Source organism: Pseudopodoces humilis, chromosome 4 (genome assembly GCF_049639895.1).
Source record: "Pseudopodoces humilis isolate 2021_Gansu_Grassland_sample_001 chromosome 4, ASM4963989v1, whole genome shotgun sequence".
NCBI classification, from domain to species: domain Eukaryota; kingdom Metazoa; phylum Chordata; class Aves; order Passeriformes; family Paridae; genus Pseudopodoces; species Pseudopodoces humilis.
The window spans coordinates 44639050-44662690 of NC_142203.1; the positions used below are offsets into that span (position 1 = coordinate 44639050).

Genomic DNA, 23641 nt, shown 5'->3' on the forward strand with positions numbered 1-23641 from the left:
ACTTTCAGGACTATTTGTGCATAAATCTGTATCCACTTGTGTTTAAGGATTTCCATTTGCCCTCTCAGATGAAGTAGATAATAATTTGGTTATGCAGTGTTCTTGTTTACTTTTGCACCTAGAAAAGATGTCTTTTCATACTCAGTTGCCCAGGAGATACAGAAATTTTCTGGGGCAGTAAAACAAGATGTTTAAGTTATGAGAAAAAGATAGTAGTCTGGAAAATTCCCTCTTTTTGAGACATATTTTCTATGTCAATTAGCTGATGCTCCCTGAATTTTCACCATGACAAAAGATCAAGTGTTAAAGACCAGCACCAAGATCAGACTTGCACCAGCAGGTGTTTGGCAGTGTGGAAATGAAGATAATGGGGATAAATTTTTAGAGATCTTTGGCCTCTCAAAGCTCTGTTCACTAAGCTGCAATAGAGATTTTGTTGAAATTATGTTCAAATACATCTTGCTGGAATTACTGGACAACCTAAGAGCATGATATCCACGTCTTGACAGATATATCTTCCTTAATTTTTGTTGTCATTATTTTATTGGCATTGTAATCCAGGTAAGTATTTAGCTTCTGTAAAACCTGAGGCAACTACTTCCAACAACTCAGTTTCATTTGCATGTGAGTGGCATCCCTTTGCTTATTTTTAATATATCACCACACAGTTTCACATGATGACCCTTATTTCTTGCATTGAAAAAGATGGTGGTCAACCATTCCTAAAGATGTGGCAGGTTTTTTACGCAGGGCTAGTTCCCAGTCTTAATTTATAGGTGCAAGTGGAATATGTTTGCATGGCTTTCTCTAATTCCAATAAAAATTCTCTCAAGCCCCTGTGTTCACCAGGTGCAACTGAGCAGAAGTTTAGAGATGCCTTCTTTTTGTCAGAGACATCAAATAGAGAACTCCATAAATTAGAAGATACATGATTACATCCTAGGAAAATCACTGGTCTGACATGCAGAAAACCTCTGCTTCATGCTTCATTTGAGTGAACTTAGTCCAAATAGGTCTTTGATTCCCCACCCAATATGGATAATGATATCTGTTGTAAAAGAGCTTGTTGTAAAAGATATCCATAAATGAGACATATATGAGACCTAAACATTATTAACACATGAACTCAGAAACTTTTGTCTTGTTTTCTTTTGTCAGTGGGTTGGTCCAGAGGAATTCAAGCTCTAAGATTAAAAATGTGAAGAAGCAGCAATTACTTGCTAGTACTGCCAGAGAAAGCTTGGTGGAAATAACTGACTAAAATTCTATACTACTTTCCCAAGGTAAGTGAGAGCTTGCAGCTACTTATTAGCTGAGAAAGAACTGGACCTACTAGTGAAAAAAAACATAATAGACAAAATTTTATTGAACTTTTAAATATATTGCACAAATTATGCTCTAGTGTGCTCAGAAGAAATACAGCTTTTCCTGTATTACTCCACACAGAATATTTTTATTCTACAATCATTCATTTTTTCTAACAAAGCCATTTCTTTTTATGTAGCATATATTATAAAGTTGGACTTTACAAAGAAGCTAAAGAAATTGGGAATTTAAAATCCCAGTGATATTGTTCCTTTGTAGATCCTACTTCTACTGTTCTGATTAGTACAATCATTACTTGACTGCTTTATGTTCTTTCAAAATTGTACAGATATGTATTAGTCATAACAAAGACATCTCTCTACAAAACCTGCACGTGTGTTCACTGGCATTGCATTTAAAGGAAAATAATTTTGAGCTTTGCATTGATTTGGAGCATTTTTTCTTTTCAGGAATCAAATACCACATTGCTTTCTAATAGGAATTTAATTAATTCCTCTTGTTCAACAATTAATTAGTTCATGGTTTCTGTGTATGTATTGAGCATGCATATTGACAGTTCTTTATGAGAAGAGGAAAGACATGAGGAAACTGCACACACTGTAGTCACACTTTGCAAATATAAATTTTAGCAATATCATACAATGTGCTTCATGAGGGAACTGTACTCTTCTACCAATTTTTTCTTCTCATTTAATTTTTCCAGTACTTCATCCATTAAGTATGAGGCAAAAGGAAACTGGAAAAAAAGAGAGTAAGAAAAACGATCATTGAACTTTATTTTCTTCATGTGAAATACATTTATTAAATATCTTTAAACTATCAGATTTCACTTACTTCTGACAACTACCACACACACATATCTAATCTTTAAAGTTCATCTGCCTGGTTAGTGTCTGAAAATTTGCTCTCTATCATAAAAATGATAAAAGAGCAGTGTAAAATGAAAAAAGATAAACTCCTTATTGAACAATTCATGCTTTACTGACCATGTTAATGATGTAAACTGCAGTACCAGCATCTCTGTCATTTATCTTCAATCAGCTGATCAATAAAAGGTTACAGTCACCTCTAGGGCATGCAGAAATGGTAGTGTATGAGTGTAAGTTCACTACTCTCAGGAGGAAGAGACAGAACTACCAGTATAATTCTCAATGCTGTAGCAAATTGCCTTAGACTCACACACAAAACCTTGTAAATAATTAAACAACAACAACAAAACAACAAAAAAGCCCTCCAAAAAATGAACAACAAAACCCCAAAACAAAACAAACAAAACCACAAAGAAACTTCCCAAAGCAAAGGAAAATCCCAAACCTCCATTATACTGCATTAATTGGAATGTGACACAAATGTCTGCTTTTCTAAAACATGATACCAAAAAATTGTATTGACATATCTACAGAGAAAAATTAAAACTTCTTTTAACTTCTCTGATATAAAAGATGCATTTGCACAACCAATGTTTTCAAACTAGATTTGGTATATTTATCAGTGTCATTACTTTAATGCTTACAGAGGTTTTCTTTCAAAGTCTTGGTATATCTGTGCACTATTGGGAAGTATTTTTAGAGGTGGTACAGAACAGTTGTCCTGGCAGCTTCATCCAGAGTGGCCAGTGGTGTGCCAGAGGAGAACAGGACAGTTTTCCTTCACTGTTGAAAAGTCTCTATCAGCTTCAGAGATCTCTGTCAGCTTATTGCATGGTGAGATCCGTGGTGCCTGAGGGGTCAGTACACCAAAACTAACAGTGCATTCAGAAGGAGAGATAATTTTACATTATAAAGCCACCAGAAATAAATAAGATAAAATATAATCTGGTGGAATAAGCTGCTGGCCAATCATAATTTTCTGTGTTTCACAACTTTAGTTCAAAGCAACACTTTTCAATCTAGAACTCCTGTCTAGTTCCACACTTCGGTATTGCTGCTCTAGTTTCATTTTTTCACTCCTCTGTTCCATCTGAAAGAGAAAATGTCTTTTCACCAGACAGAGTAGTGCTTGTTTCTGACATTGATGTGAAACAAAAAATATAACAGAAACAAATAAAAACCCCAGACATAAAAGCACATTAAATGCAAAATGTAACATTTGGACTGATATACAGACATGAATCTATATACTGATATTTATAATTGCTAACAGGTCATAAAAATATCTACAAAAGGAAAATCTTGTTAATAGAAGGCATGTATTGTGAAGAGATACAACGGCAATCCTACGTGCTGCTCAACAGTCACTTTGTAGTTAGAGAAAAAGGACAACAATATGTATTATTTCCTTTTTCCCTTTTCCCCTGCAGGAAAGGGGGTTTTCAAGGGCTGGTTCTTGCTGGCCAGACATGTCTCCGTCTGTCATAATTAATGTACATGTGTGGTAAGAAATTTCTAGTAGACCTCTACACCTGTCAGCTTTCTCCTGTGTGCTATTGTGATGACTTTTTTGGGGAATAGAGGGCTCAAATTCACTGAGCACAAATCTATTCTATAATATAAGACATAATCTTATCTGAAATTCTGTGACTTTCAGTTGCTACTATGCTTTAAAAACACTGACTCTAGTATCCTGTTCACTCTAATTCCTCTCTTTTTCTAAGTATGTTTTTTATAAGAACACTGTATCATTACCTCAAAGTCTCTAATTCTTCTTGCCTAGCTTGACTTCATCCATTTCTGATACATTTCACCTCCTTAATGCTGTGCCTGAGATGAATGGCTTCTTATTGATGTCTCTGGCTCATATCATTCTAACTACATTTTAGTTGCTGCTCACTACTCTCTGTGGCTTCCATGTCATAGCAAAGTGATCTTTCAAGAACTCTTGCCATTTAAGTGATTCATTTAAATCAAGAGCATTTGAAAGTGGAACATTATGTCATTCTTTCAACATTTGTTGGTTTCAAAGACAGTGCTGCATGTTTCTCTCTGGTTCTCTTTCCATACACACACCCAGAAATGGATGATCTCTATAGTCTTAATTTTTAATAGAAGCTTATCAGATTTACTTTTAATGATGGCTCTGCAACTATCCTGGGAAACGTCCCTTTACATTTCTCTCCAGAATTTCGCAACCACTGAAGCCATCTCTACTCTAAAGCATTCATCCCAGCTTCAAAAGGTGCCATTTGCTTGGGGAAGGCTCTGGAAGTTCAGTGAGTGCCAAGTGCACACCTAAAGAGTGAAAGCTTGTTTTCCCCACTATTAGATATTTAATTAGATAATTAGATATTTTAATACAGAATGATACTTCTTTCAGATTTTTTTACCAATATCTGTGCCGCAACCCACTTAACGTTAATTGTGGCAATGCTAAATCAGTACACTATGGTAGGCTTTAACAGAAGTAGTATTTAATTGATCTGTATGATTTCACAACATCTGAATGTGCAAACTACATCTGGATTAAAATAATTTTATTTATTTGACTTCCCAGAATTACAAATTTCTTCTTTGACAGTAGGAAGCTGTATGAATGAAAGGCATATTTCTTACATAACTTATCAGACAGATATCTTGGTGTACTTAAGGTAATCTGATCCTAAAGAGTCAGAAATAGTGACAGTTAATTCTCCTTCTCTCACCTATTTATTCTGACTCCAAGTTAGCTTCTTTTTGAGATCTCTTCTGTAAAAAAAACCAAACTAGTAATATTTATTGACCTTAAACACGTGTCTGAGTCTCTGTCAGCACAAGTGCATAAATATATACCGATCTGCCAGGGAAAAGTCTTATAATGAATGCAAGCCAATGTTTCTTTTCTAATGAGACGCAGCATCTCCATTTGCAGAGTGTAGCATTACTCCAGCTTCTGCTTCACAAACTCTAAAATGTGTTTGCATAAAAATAAAAGTATTTAGGTAAATTAGTGGCTACAACTATTTCACACCTCCCCATATGGATCATCAGTATACATTTTCCCAACAAGAAACTATTCAAACACACTGCAGAGCTGCCTTAGATTGAATTAAGTGCACCACAAAAAATAGTATGAAATAAAACTAGGCACTAAGACCAATACCTAAAACATCCTAATTTCACTAAAAAATAAAAGTCAAAATTAACAAAGAAAACATTTTATTGTTGGTTTTTATCTTATTCTTTGTTCTTATTTTGCTTCATGGTGGCTACATATACATCATTATATAAATACATGTGTGCCTATCTGTATTTTTATCTTTAGTGACCAAGCCAATTTCATCTTGTTTTCAGTTCAGGATGAGTGATATAATGTAGTTTTGTTTGTGTGCATGAGATAAAACATAGATTTATACCATAATGAATTGTCAGTGTACAGGAACCACTGTACACAGTGTCAGTGTAACCTCTTATAATGAAAAGAAAATCAGGACCTGGTATCAGGGCTAATGGTACCCAGAGTGTAGCTCAGACAGTGCTGGTACTACTTTTTAAGGTGCAGGTACTTGAAACACCTGGTGATGGTGGCAGTGGTGATTGTGCCCAGGTGTTTGTGTGTGGGTGAATACACATTTCTGGGTGTGAGCAGTTCAAAGACACACTCAGACTGGAGAACTTAATGAAAGCAAAGCAGTCAAGTTACAAGCCAAGAAATTTGGAAGGAAACAGCTATGGTCATTAATGTCCATTCCCAGGTGACAGTATGCATTTAGAAGCCAGTGAAAATCCTAAAAAGGAGTTGGGGAAAATCCAAACTGATGATTAGTGAATATACTGTTCTAAACCCTATTCTAGAGATGTGTTACACAAAGAGTGCTCATAAAATAGAGGGAAAGGAGCCTTTCTAGAGGTTTTCACTATTGGAATATGGCTTTTAGATCCATAATGAAGTCACATGAGAGAAGATTTTATTAGGCAGCTTTCTTAGTGTGAGATGTCATATCCCAAGGAGTGCATGAGGGAGGAAGTACAGCAAGTGCTGCTGTAGATCTCAAAGGGACATGCTAAATCAATGCTGTCATCTGCTTCAGTGCTTGGAAAACTTAGGCAGATGATTTGCATTTCATTAAAGAGTAATTCTTGGAGACTTCAGGCAGTAATCTGGATTGGGCTACCATGCTGTACTCACACACAAAATTATTAATAGATTTTTCTCAGATGGTGTTCCTTACAACAAGTCACAGTAAATGAAAGCCAAGGGTAGTATAAGAAATCATGTTTAAGTTAAATGAGAAGAAGTCATTGTCTTGGCTTAGCCATAAGTTTCCTATGACATGAAAAAGATAGAAAAGATTGCTGTTTTGTGTGAGCCTTTAGGGAGAGTGTTTATGATTATAAGAAGAGAGTATTACTATAAAGAGCCAGGCTCAATTTATAAGACATACACACTCAGATGTGAGGGATAAAGTAAAAGCCTCATCACTTGCCTTGCAAGATGTAAACACACATACATGTTGAGATAATCATACTTATTCTCCCCTAAATAATATAAAGCACTAAAAGCTCAAACATCTATAATGTGAGACTTGTCCCAAGCCCAAACAGTAGTGTGTAATTAGTCTGATGCCTCTACACATATGCAGGTAGCAGATATCATGTGAAAACTCTCCACATAGAGGTCCTTCACAGGCCAGAGAACCTTTTCCTTTTATCCCAGTGCCAGTTATTGAGACAATTTATTTTTATTCTTTTATTCCATAATAAGAATATGAATGTTACAGAATGTTACATGTATGTTAGAATGAATACAGTATAAATACAGAGACAACAGAAAAAAACCCACTTCTTGGCCATTCAAGATGTATATTTAGACAAAAAGTGATTTTTGCCAGCTCTGCTGAGTTTATAATGACTATACTTTCCTATTATACGATTCTTGTTTACATAATAACATCACTATGCAGATGTTATTATTAAAATCATAAGGCTCTTAGTAGTGGTCTAGTTTCTTGACTTAGTAGTTGATAAAACAAGGACACAAACTCTGACACAAACTCTGTGCACAGTTTCCTGAATGTGAGAGTATTCATTACATTCAATATATCACTAAAATATTAATATTCTTGTAAAGCTGACAGATATGAGACTTTTCCAAGTCATAAGAGTATGCAAAATAAAGGTACAGATGAAGTGAAAACAGAGTTGTGGTATCCTTTATCATTACACTTTAGGGGAATTTATAAAATGACAGTAAAAAGCAACTAGTGCTTCTCTCAGTCCCCCCCAAAATTCTAGTGCAGCAGTAAAATGGCGTATGTCAGTAATAAAAATAAAATGTCTATGACATTTTAAATGTTATCGTACTGTCACAGTAGAATAAAATTAGCTTGAAGAATGATCTAAAGGGATATGATGCAGTTCATTATGTATAACAGCAATAGCAGCAGCTTCCCAGTGTTCATAAAGGTTTCTCCATTAAATTTACCTCCAGTCAATAATTAGGAGTCCACAAATAAACCCAGGCAATTAAATCAATACTGCTGGGCAATTACGTTCCAAAGTCCTGGCTCAATGGCACAAAAAGACACTATATCAAACTGCAGTATTAAGTGATCTGATGCAATTTTCCACTGAACGTTTACTCAGAATAACAGTAAAGGGCAATCCTGCATCTTTGTTCAAGATGCAAATGGATAACACAGTTTGCCAACATGTAACTCGTAGCAGACAGTCAGTTGTGAGCAAAACCCTGCAGAAAGCTTACATTTCACTGTGGGCTTTAGTTTGCTGATCAGAAAAGCTTACTAAAAGAAACCACAACCAAACTCTGCAAGATATGAGTAAAGCAATGACACAGAGCTGTTCCATGAGCTGCTCTCAAATACAGATGAAGAAATCTTAATTCTTTCCATCTATGTGCCTTAGCATGGACAGAAATGAAAAGCAGAGCTGGCTGCTCCCCAAAACCACTATAATCCTCTTGCAATTCTAAAAATGGTCTGCTTGCCAAAAATTACTTCTACCCTCAGTGTTTCTTCTGAGGAGCCCCACAAGATGGAGCAAAAATCACAGAAAATCACTATTAACTTTTACACAAATGTATATGGCTAAAAGCAATGAGCTCTTCTATCCTTACATAACATTTGCAATCTTAATATACCTAGTTTCATTCAACAGTTCCTTCACTGTCCCTCCCCTAGTTAAAATTCTGCTTAGTTTTTTAGCGATTTACCAAATAACAGAAAAACAGAACGAGAAGTGTTCAGTATATTCCATTAATCTGGTTCATATTTTGGAGTTCATAGTATGAACATTATACATTTTTTAAAAAAACTCTTAAAATTAAGGTAATTGAGTGAATATAAATAATTGTGCTTTTAATGCTGAGTTTCATGTAGCATTATGATGTTTAATTAAAATGCTAGTTTTTCTGACAACGCCAGTAAAAGCACACTGCTATTTCTATCTCCTCTGCTGCAGCAATTAAGCAGTCTTCATGGTAGTAAGTTTTGATAATGGAAGAGAGAAAATCTGTTATTTCTTAGAAATCTGGTCAGAGAATACAATCTCAATACAAAGGTTGTTGATGGTAAAATATATAAATCTGATGTGAATTTTCCTATAAAATGACAATCAAAATATTTTCAATCATTCACATTAACTGATATTAACTACATCACCAATGAACCCATGCTAGTGAATATGCTTTAGAAACACTGTATTTAAAAATCAAGTTTTATTTCTGTCCAGATATCAGCTGCCCATCATTTAAATAAAAGAGACAACTAAAAATATAACAGAAAAGTTTTAAGAGTCAGTGTATGTTGTCAGTGATGTCCAAACAAAAGCTGACTATGGCTAGAAAAGCTGGGCTCTCACCTGCCAATAAACTGCCCTTGATCACTTACAAGAGGGGAGCATCCCAGCAGACTCTCTGTGTATTAAAAAAAAAAGACTTGAAAGAGAAGAAAAAGTATCACACAGGTCACAGCAGCAGTCTCAATGGACCCCTCAGGGATTTCTGCTAGTCTCAGACTTGTCATCCTCTATGCAGCTTTCCTCTCTGCCCAGAAAATGTCGATAGGAAAATGTTTGAGGGGCCTCTGGTGGAAATTTTTTCATTCTTTCTGCATTGACAGGATGCCAAATCAATATTTACTTCCCACTAACAAGCTGCTCGAGGTCTCAGTAGAAAATATTGTAGAGAATGCGAGAAGACACGATAATAAACAGCTGTCTGGCTATGAGGAAAACATGAATTGACTGGAAACAGGTCCACAGTAAAAGGTCACAGAAACCCATGAACTCCTCAGGTGTCCATAACAACTAGTAACTTTAAAGGCACATAAAAAAAAGTCTCTTTTTCCTAAGAGGTATGAGAGAACAGATCATTTTCACTCTAGCAAGCATTATACAGTGTTTCAATAATTCAATTAACACATTTGCCAAGATTTGCGCTGGTTTTCTCCAGCATTGTTTTACTGGTTATGTTGCCTTAAGTTAGCTCTTAACTATCACAAATCTTTGATTAACACCTCTTCAGTTCTATACAGTAACTCTGATTTTAAGAGAAATACAAAGGAAATGCTACAAAACAAGGTTTTCACATTGCTCATCACAATATAGCTTGAGACCAACAGCACCATAATTAAAAATACAATGTATCAATTACAATCTAAAATAATTTAGCTAATCAGCACAGAGAGTTATAATTCATTGTGGGATGATATAAATTGAGCACCTGTGCTTCAAGAAGTTTCTGTATATGCCATAGACATTCTTTATCTTTTTCCAATTCCATTTTTGTCTTTTCTGTTTCCTAAAAATAGAAAAACATCAGGAGCAATAAAGGAAATGTGTAACTGAGTGTACATTAAGTATACAGCATGTGGAAGTCAGAATCACATTTGCAAAATTAGTTATCTGAAACATACTCACCAAGTATCAGTGCTCTAAATTTTTAAGCCTACCTGTGTCTGTGCATGCCTCTAGAAATGTGCATAGCATGTTCTTTTCATATGAATACGCTGGTGTATGTGTGATCTATGTCTAAATTGTATGAGTTCAACATAAAGGTACCTGAGTCTATGCACTGATAGATGGAATATGTAGTGTATGTGTAGTGTAAATTCATCTCCGGTCTAATAAATTTGTTTTATAATTAGAGTTAACTATGTTTATGTGTTTTACACATATATTCACAGTGACTAAAACAAAATGATACAGGATGTAGAAATTACTCTGAGAATGAGATAAGCATGGAACAACTCTGTCAAATTGAATCACTTTATAGGGTTGTACAAATGTTAGTAAACAGAGCAGGGACCAGCCCATTTTATTTGTATTCATGACTGTAATCCCCTATCAGTGCATACACATACTATGCGCTATTGTTTAACCAACGGGAAGACTCCCTTTTTGTGACCTCTTTAATATAAAGCTCCAATAAGGCTAAATCTAAGTCATCACCAGAGTACTGCTACAATAATGGGCAGCTCCTAGACACTTGCTAAAGTAACTGTACAGGCTTTTTCATTTATTATTTGATCAGGACTAAATAAATCTGGATAAGATATCCTATCACTGCATCTATTTAATAGAGTGATTTGATGAAACACTATCAAATATTTCATAGAAAAATGTATGATAGAATCAACAAAAAAAGGCAATGAATTCACCCAGAAACCATCTGTCTACCAGAAATACCTTTAATAGGTATCACAATTTGTTGTATAGCAACAATTCAGAAAGGAAGTATCAACAAAATCAATCTGGCGCAGAAAGGCACATCCTAATTTTGTTTTCTTCAATGCAGAAGTCTATTTAAAATGTACAATCCTGCCAAATAGTTTCACAAGAAAGGAAAATACTGAATAATATCTCTACATAAACATGCTCAAAGCGGTATGTTTATATTTATACGTGCCATAAGTCTTGCCACCTTATGAGCCTCTAACCTAACCTTTTCATTCAGATTAAATCCTTCTTGATTTCTGTGCTGTGTCTTGCACAATGAAATTTCAATCTTTACCTGCAAATCCTTTTCCTCAAGGAGGGATATAGTCAGAATCTTCTCATCTATGCCTTTTTCACTGAAGTCCTTAAAATAACTTACCTCATCATCTCCTTCTTGTAGTATTTCGTAAAGATCAGTTGTTTAAACATTAAGGATAGATGCTGCCAACTGAAGACTCTCTTGGGAAAGACCCTTTTTGCATGCTTTCATTTCTTCCATATTTTTTGCCAGTTTAACTTTTGTTCTCTGCTCTTGTACGCTGTGGTGTAACTCTCCGGTTAGAGTCTAGAAGACATAAGCAAAAAATACTATACTGTTGTTTTTTTTAATAGTGCACATAAGATGGAAAAATCAGTATTGTTTAGCCTAAGCTCTTTTAGATGGGAATTATCTTCATTCTGTGTTACTGGTTCAACAGTATACGTGCTGGGATATTAAAAAACAAGCTACTTAGAACAGAAAATATGAATTAATACAGTAAACCAAAAAATGTTCTTAAATGTACATACTGTTTTGGTATATCTTTAGCAAAGTAACTATTCTTATAAAGCCATCATTAGTAATACAAAGCAGCTTCCACAGAATCAATCAAAATTCTTTCCTGACCCAGTCTAACAGAAATGTTCTTGAAATAAGAACATAAGTGCTAGGCTTCACTGTGGTCAAATATATTTTTTTTTATTTTTTTAAAACTTATTGACATTCTCTGCATGCAGAAACATCAGTACACATCTTTATTCAAAACCTGAAATTTTGTTTCCCAGCAAGAGAGGGTAATTGAAAACTATCCTGGCTAGAGAGTTCCTACCTTTCCTATATCTTAAGTTCTTTGGTTAAATGAAATAACACTCAACATCAGTGTAATTCATCAGTTTTATAACTGAAGTAATTTTGGTTTAATATTTATGTTACTATGACAAAAAGATTTCATCAAAAGCTGAGCAAGACAATTTTATTTTAAAATTGTTGACTAACAAACAAGAGTAGCAATCCATTTTCAGAAGATCCTCCTAGAATATTCAACTTCCATGACTCAATCAGAACTGTGACTGTCAACACAGACAGCTTGGCTGAGTTTAAAATGAGAGAAGAAGGTTTTATTTTGATCATCCTAGTGAAGCTCATCTTATTAGCTCATCTTACATCTCAGTAGTGGCTGATCAGCTCCTCAAATTCTTATACTACGGAATGCCTTCATTTCACAGAAACTGACGACAGGATTATGAAGCCTGTTTATTGGCATTTTGGGTAAAGTATTCTATAGCCTCTAGTATATCTGAAACAGGCATTAGGGAGCATTTACTAATACATTTCAATGAAGGCACAGCAGACTCATCCAATTCCAAGATTGTTTTCTTTCTACCACTTCCCAACTTAACGTTTTTCTGCATTTAATAAAGCTTAATTATTAAAAATAAAAATATACTGCCACAAATCTGGGGAGAGGAGATACAGTGAAATTTGTCCAATTTTCTGATTCAAGTGTGGGTCCCTCCATCCACAGAATTTCCAACAAACTATTTCAGACATAAACCTATCTGCAAGTGCAGAGCTGAGAGGAATGGAGAAACTTGAAATGTGATGGGCAGGGACTTAGGGCAACTTGAACTAAGCTCATAGAAGGAAATAGACTAAGAGAAGAGGGAGCCCCAAAAAGAAAAGCACACACTATAAAAAAAAGTACAGATAAATGATATGTTTTTGTAGCATCTGAATTGTATAACAGTAAATTGTCTCTTGCAACATATAGGAGATATATTTGAGAATGGAAAATTAAGTTCAACCCTACTTTTTCAATCAAATTGAATCAGCTTCCCATGTTTTAAAAAGAAATGTCTCTCAGGCATAAGTAATCACTCTAGAATATGCACATTTATAACCTGGTGCAAGGAGGAAATGTAAATTAAAGGAGCAAAATATAAAGAAACTTACCTACAAAGCCACTTGGAAAGGCTACAAAAAATGATAAATAACCAAAAACAGACAAAAATCCCATGACAATAAACAATGTTAAACATCCACTTGAATGCCTTAAGAATCACAGAAACATTGCCAGGCAATAGTCATTTGACATTATTACATAAATGTATTGGTATTTCCAAACTGCAAAAGAAGATCATGATGAATGAATAAGCTGATAGCAACAGTGGAATCCAGAAACTGCAACTCCAGTGTAATTGGCTTTTAGCCCACAGTTCCAGAAATGAAGGTGCCAGAAAGACACTGAAGAATCTATAGTATCAATTTAAAACAAAAGGAATAAAAATTAAAGAAAAAAAAGAAAAATAACAAAGAAAAACAAGTTTAAACAAAAATGAAAGAAAGAGAAAATTACAGCTAATAGATTTTATTATGCAAGCATACATTTTATATATAATCACAGCAGATCATACTGTGTACTTGTACTGTAGGAGGACTTGTACTTCAATTCCTCTGTCCCTTGAGCAGTTCAAATACACTAAAGCATATGTGGAGCACACACCATATGTGAAAAATAAGGTTATTTTATGGACTTTCAAATTGGACTCTGAAAGACTAGCTATTTTTGAACCTCCTTCCTTCATGTTATTGATATAATGTTATGATATAAATTTTGTCGCTAAGTAAGTGCCTTAAAAAGTTATAGTCTTCCTATGATTTTAAGTTGCTTTTTCTTCTGATATTTTCTCATCTGTCATATCCTAATGTATTCAAGTGCTAAATTGTTTACTTATTAGTGATTTAATTTATATCTTCGTTCATGCTCCAATATAGAACTGTTCGGTCTCAAGCCACACAGGTTTTAGAAACTGAGTACAAAACTCAAGAACTAAGCAGCATAGGTTTTGCTAATGAGTGTACTGAAGTCAGTATAACATTTTTGTGTGATTAAGAATTTGATCCAATGCATTCTGGAGCTAGGAGTAGATTTTGAACTAAAACATTTCTCTCTCTCTATTTCAAATTCCTTATTTTTAAACTAATAAGCATACATATGATGCTTTGAGAAGGCTGTCCTAGATCAGAGGCTAGACAGAGTTAAGAATAAAGTAGGTATTTACTGAAAGGCCTTAAAGGATACACCTTGGGCAGAACAAGTCCCTGGCCAGGGCTACACCCAACATGGACCTAAAAAAATAGACAACTGGTTATGAGGTCTCACACTTTTATAAGCTTTGGTCCATCTGCATATTGGAGTTAATTGTCCAATCACTGCTTTAGATTATTAAGTCACATCCTTTCTTTCCACATCCTTCAGTCCACCATTGTTTATGCTTTTGGGCCTGAAACTTTTAATGATTATCCTTGATATCGAGCTGGAAAAGGAATTGTTTTGTCTACCTACTCTGTGTAGAGAGCTCACTAACACTTAATATGAAACTCAGAACTACACACCTAGGCAGCACAGAATAATGAAAAATATGAAAAGGTATCACATTGGTGATGCAAGCTACCTAAAATGAAATCAGTGCAATACATTACTTCTGTACTATACTGATTTATAACAATGCCTTTATTAGTACCCGTAACACTAGGATTTGAGATTTTCTCTTTGTTTTTTTCTTTTTCTGTCAAATCCGTAGAATATTTTGTTAGCAAAGCCATTTTCCTAACTTAGATATTACCATCAGAGCTATTCCAGTGGGACACATTTTGCTGCTACCAGCCAACTGGAATAGGAATTCTTGATTAATTCCTAAAATGACTCTACACCACTTCTTGTTAGACCAGTGCAATTGCCACTGATCTGACTATAAAAAAAAGAAGCTTAAAAATCTAACAAAATGACCTTATAGTTCTTAGACCTTTTTAATCAGTAGCAATTGTTGAATTATCAAACAACTCCATATCATTTATATAGTATACATTACAGATCTTTGGTTACACAGACTTCTGAAATATATCCATTACAAGCCTTTTTACTTTATTTTCACTACCTCAAATATTCATTTTTAAGAATATATTGTTTTCAAATTTATGCTCAGTGTGTAATCACTTCTTAGCACTACATCTTTTGCCAGTTTTGAGATGTATAAAGACAAAGGTCTTCTTTCAATTAAAAGGTCATTTTTAATTAAACACTCAAGTAGCCTTAGTGACAAAAAGACCCTGACAGCACACTATTAATAAGGTCTTCACATCCCAAAACACTGACACTCGTTGATCCTGGAATTAACATAATTTGATCAATGGCCCTAAATAATGTTGTATGACCAAGGCAATGCCAAAAATTTTCCTGTAATTACCATCTTAATTTACACATTATTATTGTTTGTAGCATAATAGAACCTAATGGTCCCAAGACCAATTCTGATGCTAGCTACCACTGTACCTATGTAAAACCAGATTTCAGTCTTGCAGTGGTGCAGATATCATGGCAGAGTCCATGGCTCACAAGTGGCTCACAAGTCATGGATAATTTTTAGTTTTACTGTATTTTGTACAATAGTAATAACAGTGTGCTGCATGTGGCTGAGATCACAGAATCACCAAAGTTGGAAGAGACCTTCTGTATCACCTAGTCTTTAACCACAGTAGCCAAATTAAGGTTCAGTTTAGCTCTGGCCCTTCTAATTTTCTCTCCACATACTTTACAACATCTTTTTAGTTCCCCCAAATTACCTTTTCATCCTTCCAGAGATGCTACACCTTTTTTTGTCAGCAGTTTGAGCCTAAAGTCTCTACTAACCAGGCCAGTCTTCTTTCCTGCTGGCTTATCTTACAGCTCAAATGGAGATGGAGTTAATTGTCTTCCAGCAGCTACCAAGGTGCAGTGTTTGGGATTTGTAAATAAACCAGTGCTGATAACATACCAGACATTGCTAAGCAGCACTGGCACAGTGTTAGGGTCTTCTGTTTCCCATGCTGCCACCTCGGCAAGTGGGCTTGGGATGCACAAAATGTAGAGAGAGAATGCAGCTGGGACAGCTGGCCCCTAGTGATCAAAGGGACATTTCACACATACACTGCTTAACAATAAAATCTGAGGGGGATGGTGATTTGTCAGCTCAGAGACTGGCTAGGCATTGATCTACATTCCTTAGGGATTTATCCCCCTTTCTTTCCTTTATTAAACTGTCTTTACCAACACACAAGTTTTCTCACTTTTGCTCTTCTTATTCCTTCCCCAGTCCTACGGGGGGAAGGGAGCAAGCAGGGAGTCAACAAAGTACTATGTGGTGCTTAGCTGCTGGCCAGGTCAACCAACCACAAATGTATAGAAGAATATAATATAATATAATATACAGAACAATTTTGTATGTAGTATTGTGTGTGTAGCTCAATATGGAGATGTCTTTAGATAAAAATAATTTTAGAAACTCACTTGTTTTGCAGATTAGAAAAGTAAATGGACGTGGCTCAAAGTGTTAAACCAAAAATTAAGTGGAAAAATCTTTTCTGAAACAAGGTTAATTTCCTAAAGAGTCAAAAGTGTTATGAAGATGTTGTAGCTGTCTCTGAATAATATGAGCTAAATTTCACAGAACTGAGCTTAAAGAACTCTGCTTTTGTATTGGAATGCTTCTTGCTGGCTTAGGGTTAGGCCAGATCCTAATGTTGCAAAAAGGCTGAGAAATATTACAACCCCAAATACCTCATAATCAACAAAACAAAACAGAATAAATGGACAAAATGGCACAAAAAGATAAATGTCATATACCATTTCAGCAGCTGAGATAAATATTCAATGAAAGCATAGTTATTTGTTCTTTATTGCCTCTTGAAAAATGACTTTCAAAGTACTTTCAGTAATAATGTTTAAACTGATATCACAGCAGGACTGTAAACTCTTCTATAATAATTTCATTTTTATATATGTTATTTAATATATATTTATATATGTTATTTAAATTACCTCAAGTCCTTCACTTGAAAAAATACACCTTTAGGCATAACCTTTTTTAATCAGAAAAGGGACAAGACAAGACACACAAAAAAGACCACTACAACAGACTTGTTTTGCTTAGGGCTATAACATGTAGCATTCTGACCCAAGGGAATAAGAAAGCCTCATGAGATTGATTTCATTCTTACAGTTCACAGGGATCACATGTCATTTTTAGAGACTCCAGCAGATGCCCTCTTAGTAAAGATGTAGAGGACATATAGACTTACCTTACTTCACCAAGTCCAGTATTCAAGCTTCTGCAGCCAAATATTAAAGTGTTAATAACATTATTTTACTAATGTCACACTGGCCACATTTATAAGGTGATGAGTTGGTTTTATTTACTTGTCTAAAGTCATAATTTCTGCTGTAATTCTAAAAGCTATTAATATACATGTTCAAACTACATGTCTCATAGTTTTGTGTACTTGGAGGAACAAAGATATGATTTTATTATATTTTCTATTAAGAATACAGTAAACAAGTAAACCATTGAATTTGTTAAACCACTCAAAAATCAAAAAGATACATTTAAGAGAATATTAGTGTGACACCTAAAATCTAGCAGAGATGCAAAGTTTCAAAGTCTAATTCAATAAATAGCTGAAAGGAAGAAATCCTCTAAAGCTAGATACCAGACCAATATATATGATTTAAATTAAACAGTCTTATGTTGATTGGCACTGAGAACACTGCTCACAACTTCACAGTGATAAGTGTAAGATAAAAGCACGCATAGCCTGGAAAAACTGCCTCACCTGATGACCTCAAAGAATTCCATTATACATAAATATAGAGAAATTGCAGTCTGAATGTAAAATAATGTGGTATCACAGTTGCATCTACAACCTGATATTTCACGATTTCCTGATTTTTCAGTTAACACAGGCAAACCTGAACACACATGAACATAATTAAGATTATAAGAGACAAGATCTGAAAAATTCATTTAAGTAATTTAAAATATTATCATTCTTTTCTATCCTATTGGTTATTTTGCTATCTATTGGAGATAGCAAAAGCTATCTCCAGTTTGCAGTCCAACATCCTAGCCCAGCCCTACCTTCTCCATGGATCTAAGGTATGGTTGATAGATTGTGAACTAGAAAAGGTGAATTCTGTAACATCCCAAAACACACATCTGAAGACATGTACACAGATTTTCACAGTATTTCTTTTTCAACTACTAAATCTAAACCCACTGTGGCTTTTCTGAGAATCCCTCAAGTCATACAGTATAAAAAGGGCCTGACAATTTCAGTATTTGCATAAAAAACTTATTCTCCTTGGCACTTAGTACTGCAGACCCCAAAAACTCAGTTAAAATGTAGTAAGAATAATAAGATACAGGGACAGAAATTAGTAACTTTGTTGCATAAAATTTTATAATCTCATCCCCATCAATGGCAAGATTTGAATTTGTAAAACTATGCTTGCTTATACTGAGCTATACCTACTTGCCATTAGGGGTGGAAGTCTTCCTTGGCTGGCTCTTGATTTCTCCAAAATACCTCATCCTACAGACTCTAGCAAAACACCAATCCCTCTCGATTCAAAACAATTAAAAACAAATTGTTTCTTTATAACCATATATTTCTGACTAAAAAATTCAGAATCTTCTTTTGACTGCATTTCCTAAACCATATCTAGGTGCAGAAAACCATAGGGAAGAATACTGAAAATATTTCAATTTGATGTTCTATATTTGACAGTATAAAAAATGGAAATGAATATATTGTGCTATGTTCTGAAAAAAAAAAAAATTATTTACAAATACATAGACAAGTGACTTAAGTCATGGAAAGATTTTAATTATAGGTTGTCTTCAAAACAAACCATATTTAAACAAAGATACAGCAATGGACTTACTATTACAATTACAATGTAGTTTATGTTTCAGTAGAGAATATACCATATAGTCTTAAAGGTACACTTATGTGTTTTAAAATTCCCTGCGTGAATAAAAATTAGGGCCTTTGTATTTCTGGCCAGCACTTTCTCTTTTTGTTTTCTAATCCTCTCTTGAGAACTGTTTAGCTGTCACACTTTATGCCTGAAATCTTGTCTTTAAAACCTGCTTTCTTTCATTACTTTTTTTGTAATATCTTTAAGTACAATTTACTGCATCAGCTGGACACCTCATTTATACTAATATGTATAGGTAGCTACTAATATGAGGGACTAATGGTCATATATAATTTTACAGCTTTACGATTATCTGATCTCTCCTGTACATTAAGCTTTAGGACTGTCAAAAACTTGAACTGTAGACCCAAATGTTTTCAGTCTGATGTTGATTGTTAAGTATCAGCGAACACTTCATAGTTTTCATTTTACTGTTGCTAAATTTTCAGCATAATTACCATGTTTTGTGACCTATAACAGAGAAAAAACAATAGTTTTCTTTATAACTGAGAATGAGTTGAAATATGTATAACCATCATGAGATGACAGGCAGAATATTTCTGTCAAAATATATTGGTTTCTAATATTCTATTTATGTGGAATGGGCAATAATAATAATAATAATTTAAGGTCCTATTTACTTCTGCATTTAAGTACTACCTCATTTATATTAATTTTTTGCTTGTTGTAAATTCTTTAGTTTCAACAGAATTTCCTCTAATTTACACAGGTGCTAGCTAAAGTACCATCATTCCTTTAAAACTTCATATATTACAGCTATTTACACAGAAGGAAAAAAAGCACTGACAGAAATTAGAGCTTCACACATGTGTAGCAAGAAATGCCTGAGATCTTAGGGAGTTTATTATCTTGAACAGTTAGGGCAGACAAATTCAGCACAGTTGTACCAGATGTAACAAAGATATTCAGGGCAGACCAAGAAATACTGAGGTGAAGCAACACTCCAAAGGTCACATAGCAGGTCAGTGACCAAGATGTGAAGAACACCATGATTTCCTGACACTCAGCTCAGAGTCTAAGCTTGTGCTATCTTTCTGCAGAAACACACAAAAAACCTAAGAACTATAAATCAGATGCTCTGTGTAAGACTGCTGCACTGCTGAAACAAATGTGTCTGAAACCCAGCTTAAAGAGGTCAGCTCTGGCATTACTTAGACTCTTAAAAAATCCAATAAAACTTACCAACTATGTTTCCTTAAAATACTGTAATTTGTTGGTTTGTTTTTCTGTTTTTTTTTTAATGATTCTTTCTTCCTAGAGCTCTTCCTACTTCTCTGTAGCCCTTCTGGCATGTGCCTTGGGGAATACCCCTAACTCCCAACTTCCTCAGTTACTGTGGACACTTCACAAGACCCTGTATATTACTGAGTGCTTTATGTTCTCCCTGCTTCAGCTTGCTTTCTTAGCAATTTGATTGACATACATTAAACAACTATTTCTATGTGAACTCTTAATTAAATCATTACTGGAGACCTTTTTTCCTCCTTTCCAAGTTTTTCTAATTTTCCTGTATTTTTGCCAGAAGGCTTTCTAATCACTTCAAGCCCAGAACCTTTCATATGTACTATCTCCACCCCTGAAGTCTTCCAGTCATTCCTTTTTCCAGTGAACATTGTTTCTCTCTTTTAGACCTCCAACTGGCTGTTATCCTTAAACTAAGTATCTTTCTATGTCCAGCAGGGAACGGAGAAAGAGCTTTAAAAAGAAGTCTCTCCAATACATTTAAAGAAATCCCAGGTGGATCTAGACCCTTCCAGGAAATGCAGTACAGAGTCTCCAACTAGCGCCCAGCTGATCCAGCTGATCCTGTTTCAATCTCATTTTATGTTAAATTTATATTATTTATTTTTTATTTTTTTATTTAGGCACAAATGGAAATTTTTGTGAATGAAAACAGTCTCCAGTTCAAGTTTGTTGGATCTGTTCACATGCTATCTACAATTATAGTCATGGTCTGTGAAAATGGTTCTCTTGCACTCTAAGAAAAGTGAAAATAGCACCATTATCAACAAAATCACCTGTGAATGTCAGACATGCATCTAAACTTTGCATGAGATATACATGCACAGCTACAAAAAAACTGGCATACCTTACAACTTGGTTAAACAGTTGAATCATCTAAATCAACATCCCTAAATTCTTAATACAGAATTAGATAAAAAGTAAGAGCTACAAACATTCAGTATATTTTAAACTACATCTGTTATGGTCTTTATCTATCATAGTCAAAACCCAAAGTGAAGTGCTATCCTTGTAAGTCTAAAAAGCAAAGAAAAAGTAGAGTACTGACATGCTTTTCAACATCTTCCTCTTCATTCTTCCTTTTTTTTATCAAGATTTTATGCATAAAGTCATCTACAGTATATGCTGTTCCTGACATACTGTATGTATCACTAAGCATATGTCTTCTGTAAACTATAAGAATTCAGCCATTCACTTAATTCATTAAAATTCACAAGGCCTATTATTCTGTTTACAGGCTAATAGATATTCACTGTCACTATTCAGGCCTCTGATTCAATTTGTTTAAATCCCAGATGCAGAGTAATCCTGGTGGAGATTAGCTTAATTTATCACCAATTTCTTCTCAGAACCAAGAAAGGTTGGTATTTCATAATAAAAGCTGTGTTTCTACTTTTTTTTTCCTAAAGTAGCATGTACAGTGAAGAAGAAGCAATAAATGCCTAATTTTTTTTAATGGTGAGATTTTCTTACACAGATTTTGCTTTTCATATAAGACATCACCTTTTAAGGTGTACATTCTACAGGTAAGAACACTGATTCTAATCATAGTGGAACATATTCCTGAAATCAAATATTACGCTGATTCTGACTGAACACAGATTGGCAGACTTATCATGTACTCCACACAATCCAAAATAATCACTCTGGGTATACTTTTCTAGGTAAAGTGTTGACAGTTTGGAGTGTAATAAATGAAATATACTTATCTTTTGGCTCTCAAGTGTTCCCAGTGGAGAAAATTTTCCAGCAACTTGAAGTCATATTAAAGATGTCCACTTCCAAATCAAAACTGACAGTGCTGATTTATGTGATAATATCTGCTGTTGTTTGCAAAATGTCCCAGTGACTCGCTGAAGAAATCTTTCTTTGGTCAAACAACAGTTCAAAATTGTCACAGTTCGGATACAATTGCACAAAATTTTCACAATAAACCAGTTTTCATCTGTACAGCACACAATAGTTCTATTTCCACAAAAAGTCTGTTTTTTGCCAATTATTGAATTTCAATTATTGAAGTTGTCCATTACGAGCTTCTTTTTTCAGATAAAGAAACAGATGGTCATTCTGCTTCTGATCTGGGTATCCATCTGAAAAACTATGTTCTACACATACTGGGCCTGGAGACGTTGGAGCACTAGTACTGCCAGGAAAATTGAATCCATAGGGTTTGAGAATACATTCAGCAATAGCAAAGTTCAATGTAGAACATCTCTTGCTGTCTCACTGTAACTGGAGAATTCTGAGAGTTGCCTGCAAGGATTTCCTTGTATCTGACTTTGTGACTGAAAGCAAAGACAGTAGCAGTATACTTGTGTTGCTCTCATGTTGTAAACCCGATAAAAATATTTCCCAAATATTTGTGCCTTCCAGCTCAACTAATTATATCTAATATTTTTAAAGTTTTTTTTATAGATAAAGAGCAAATAGGACATGATCTGTATGCAGCCATCCTGAGAAGAACATATTGCTTAGCAATGATTTATCTTGAGCCAACACAGAACAGTTCAAAAGAAAAAGACAAGGATAGTAAATAACAGGAATGTGCCAAATATTAGGATTTTTTTTTATGTGGCTAGTCATTAATTACCAATTGTTTGCAACAGGAAAAAGTTTTTTGTATCATTTTAAGTTAGCACTTCCACTAAGGGGCAGTCCCAGCATCTCCAGCCTGCAACCATGTAAACCTGTCCCTGTTCTGACCCTCTGTGGTACACAAAAGCTGGTGTTGTAGGTTTTTAGAGCATTAATTGAATTCTCATGAACTAGCTCACAATCAACCCAAATAATGTCTATGATGGCATATCAGAAACGGAGTAGGGAGGAAGTTTCCTAATGGCAGCAATGAGGAGTGAGGTTCATTTGGGGGTATAGCTTTTCAATAAAAGCATTAACTTACCTAAATCTGTATTTTGAACCATAGCCCAAGATAGCAGTGAGGAAATATGCCACGGCAAAATTTCTGTCAGTATTCAAGATAAACTGCAGAAAGGTAATAGAGACTGACATATGTTAAGGTATAAGGTAAACTGACTGAATGGCAAGTAACTGGCAGAACACCACTTGGCCAAGCAGAGGTGAAATAAGTCCTCTGACACATGTGGCTGGTGAACATAGATGTACGTCAAACAAGAGAGCAAGGGGGAAACGCACCTAGCTTAAGCCCAGCTCAAGCCCAGCTCTAGCCCAGCTCTGAGTAGCCAAAATGAGGGCAGCTGTCTTAAGAGGGTGAGTGTTAGATCCCAACTTAGATCCATTAAGCCTGCCAAGTCAACTATCTTGGGTCTTGATTTTGGCAGTCAGTTTTATCAGATGGTTGTACTGGAGAACTACCAAGAACAATGCCAGAACACACCAGATGTGCACTGTGCTGCAGAGGGTATCCTCCGTGGAAGGCACACAAGTCCCAAA

General features: G+C 34.9%; 1 protein-coding gene across 1 annotated transcript in view; it reads right to left on the minus strand.

The window, feature by feature from the left end:
• Positions 1-1960: 1960 nt before the first annotated feature.
• The window catches only part of CNTLN (centlein), a 197961-nt gene continuing 176280 nt past the window's right edge, over positions 1961-23641 (minus strand). The window contains 4 exon segments of the mRNA XM_088054637.1: positions 1961-2062; positions 9919-9996; positions 11293-11478; positions 20089-20102. Coding sequence (XP_087910763.1) covers positions 1961-2062; positions 9919-9996; positions 11293-11478; positions 20089-20102 — 380 coding nt within the window.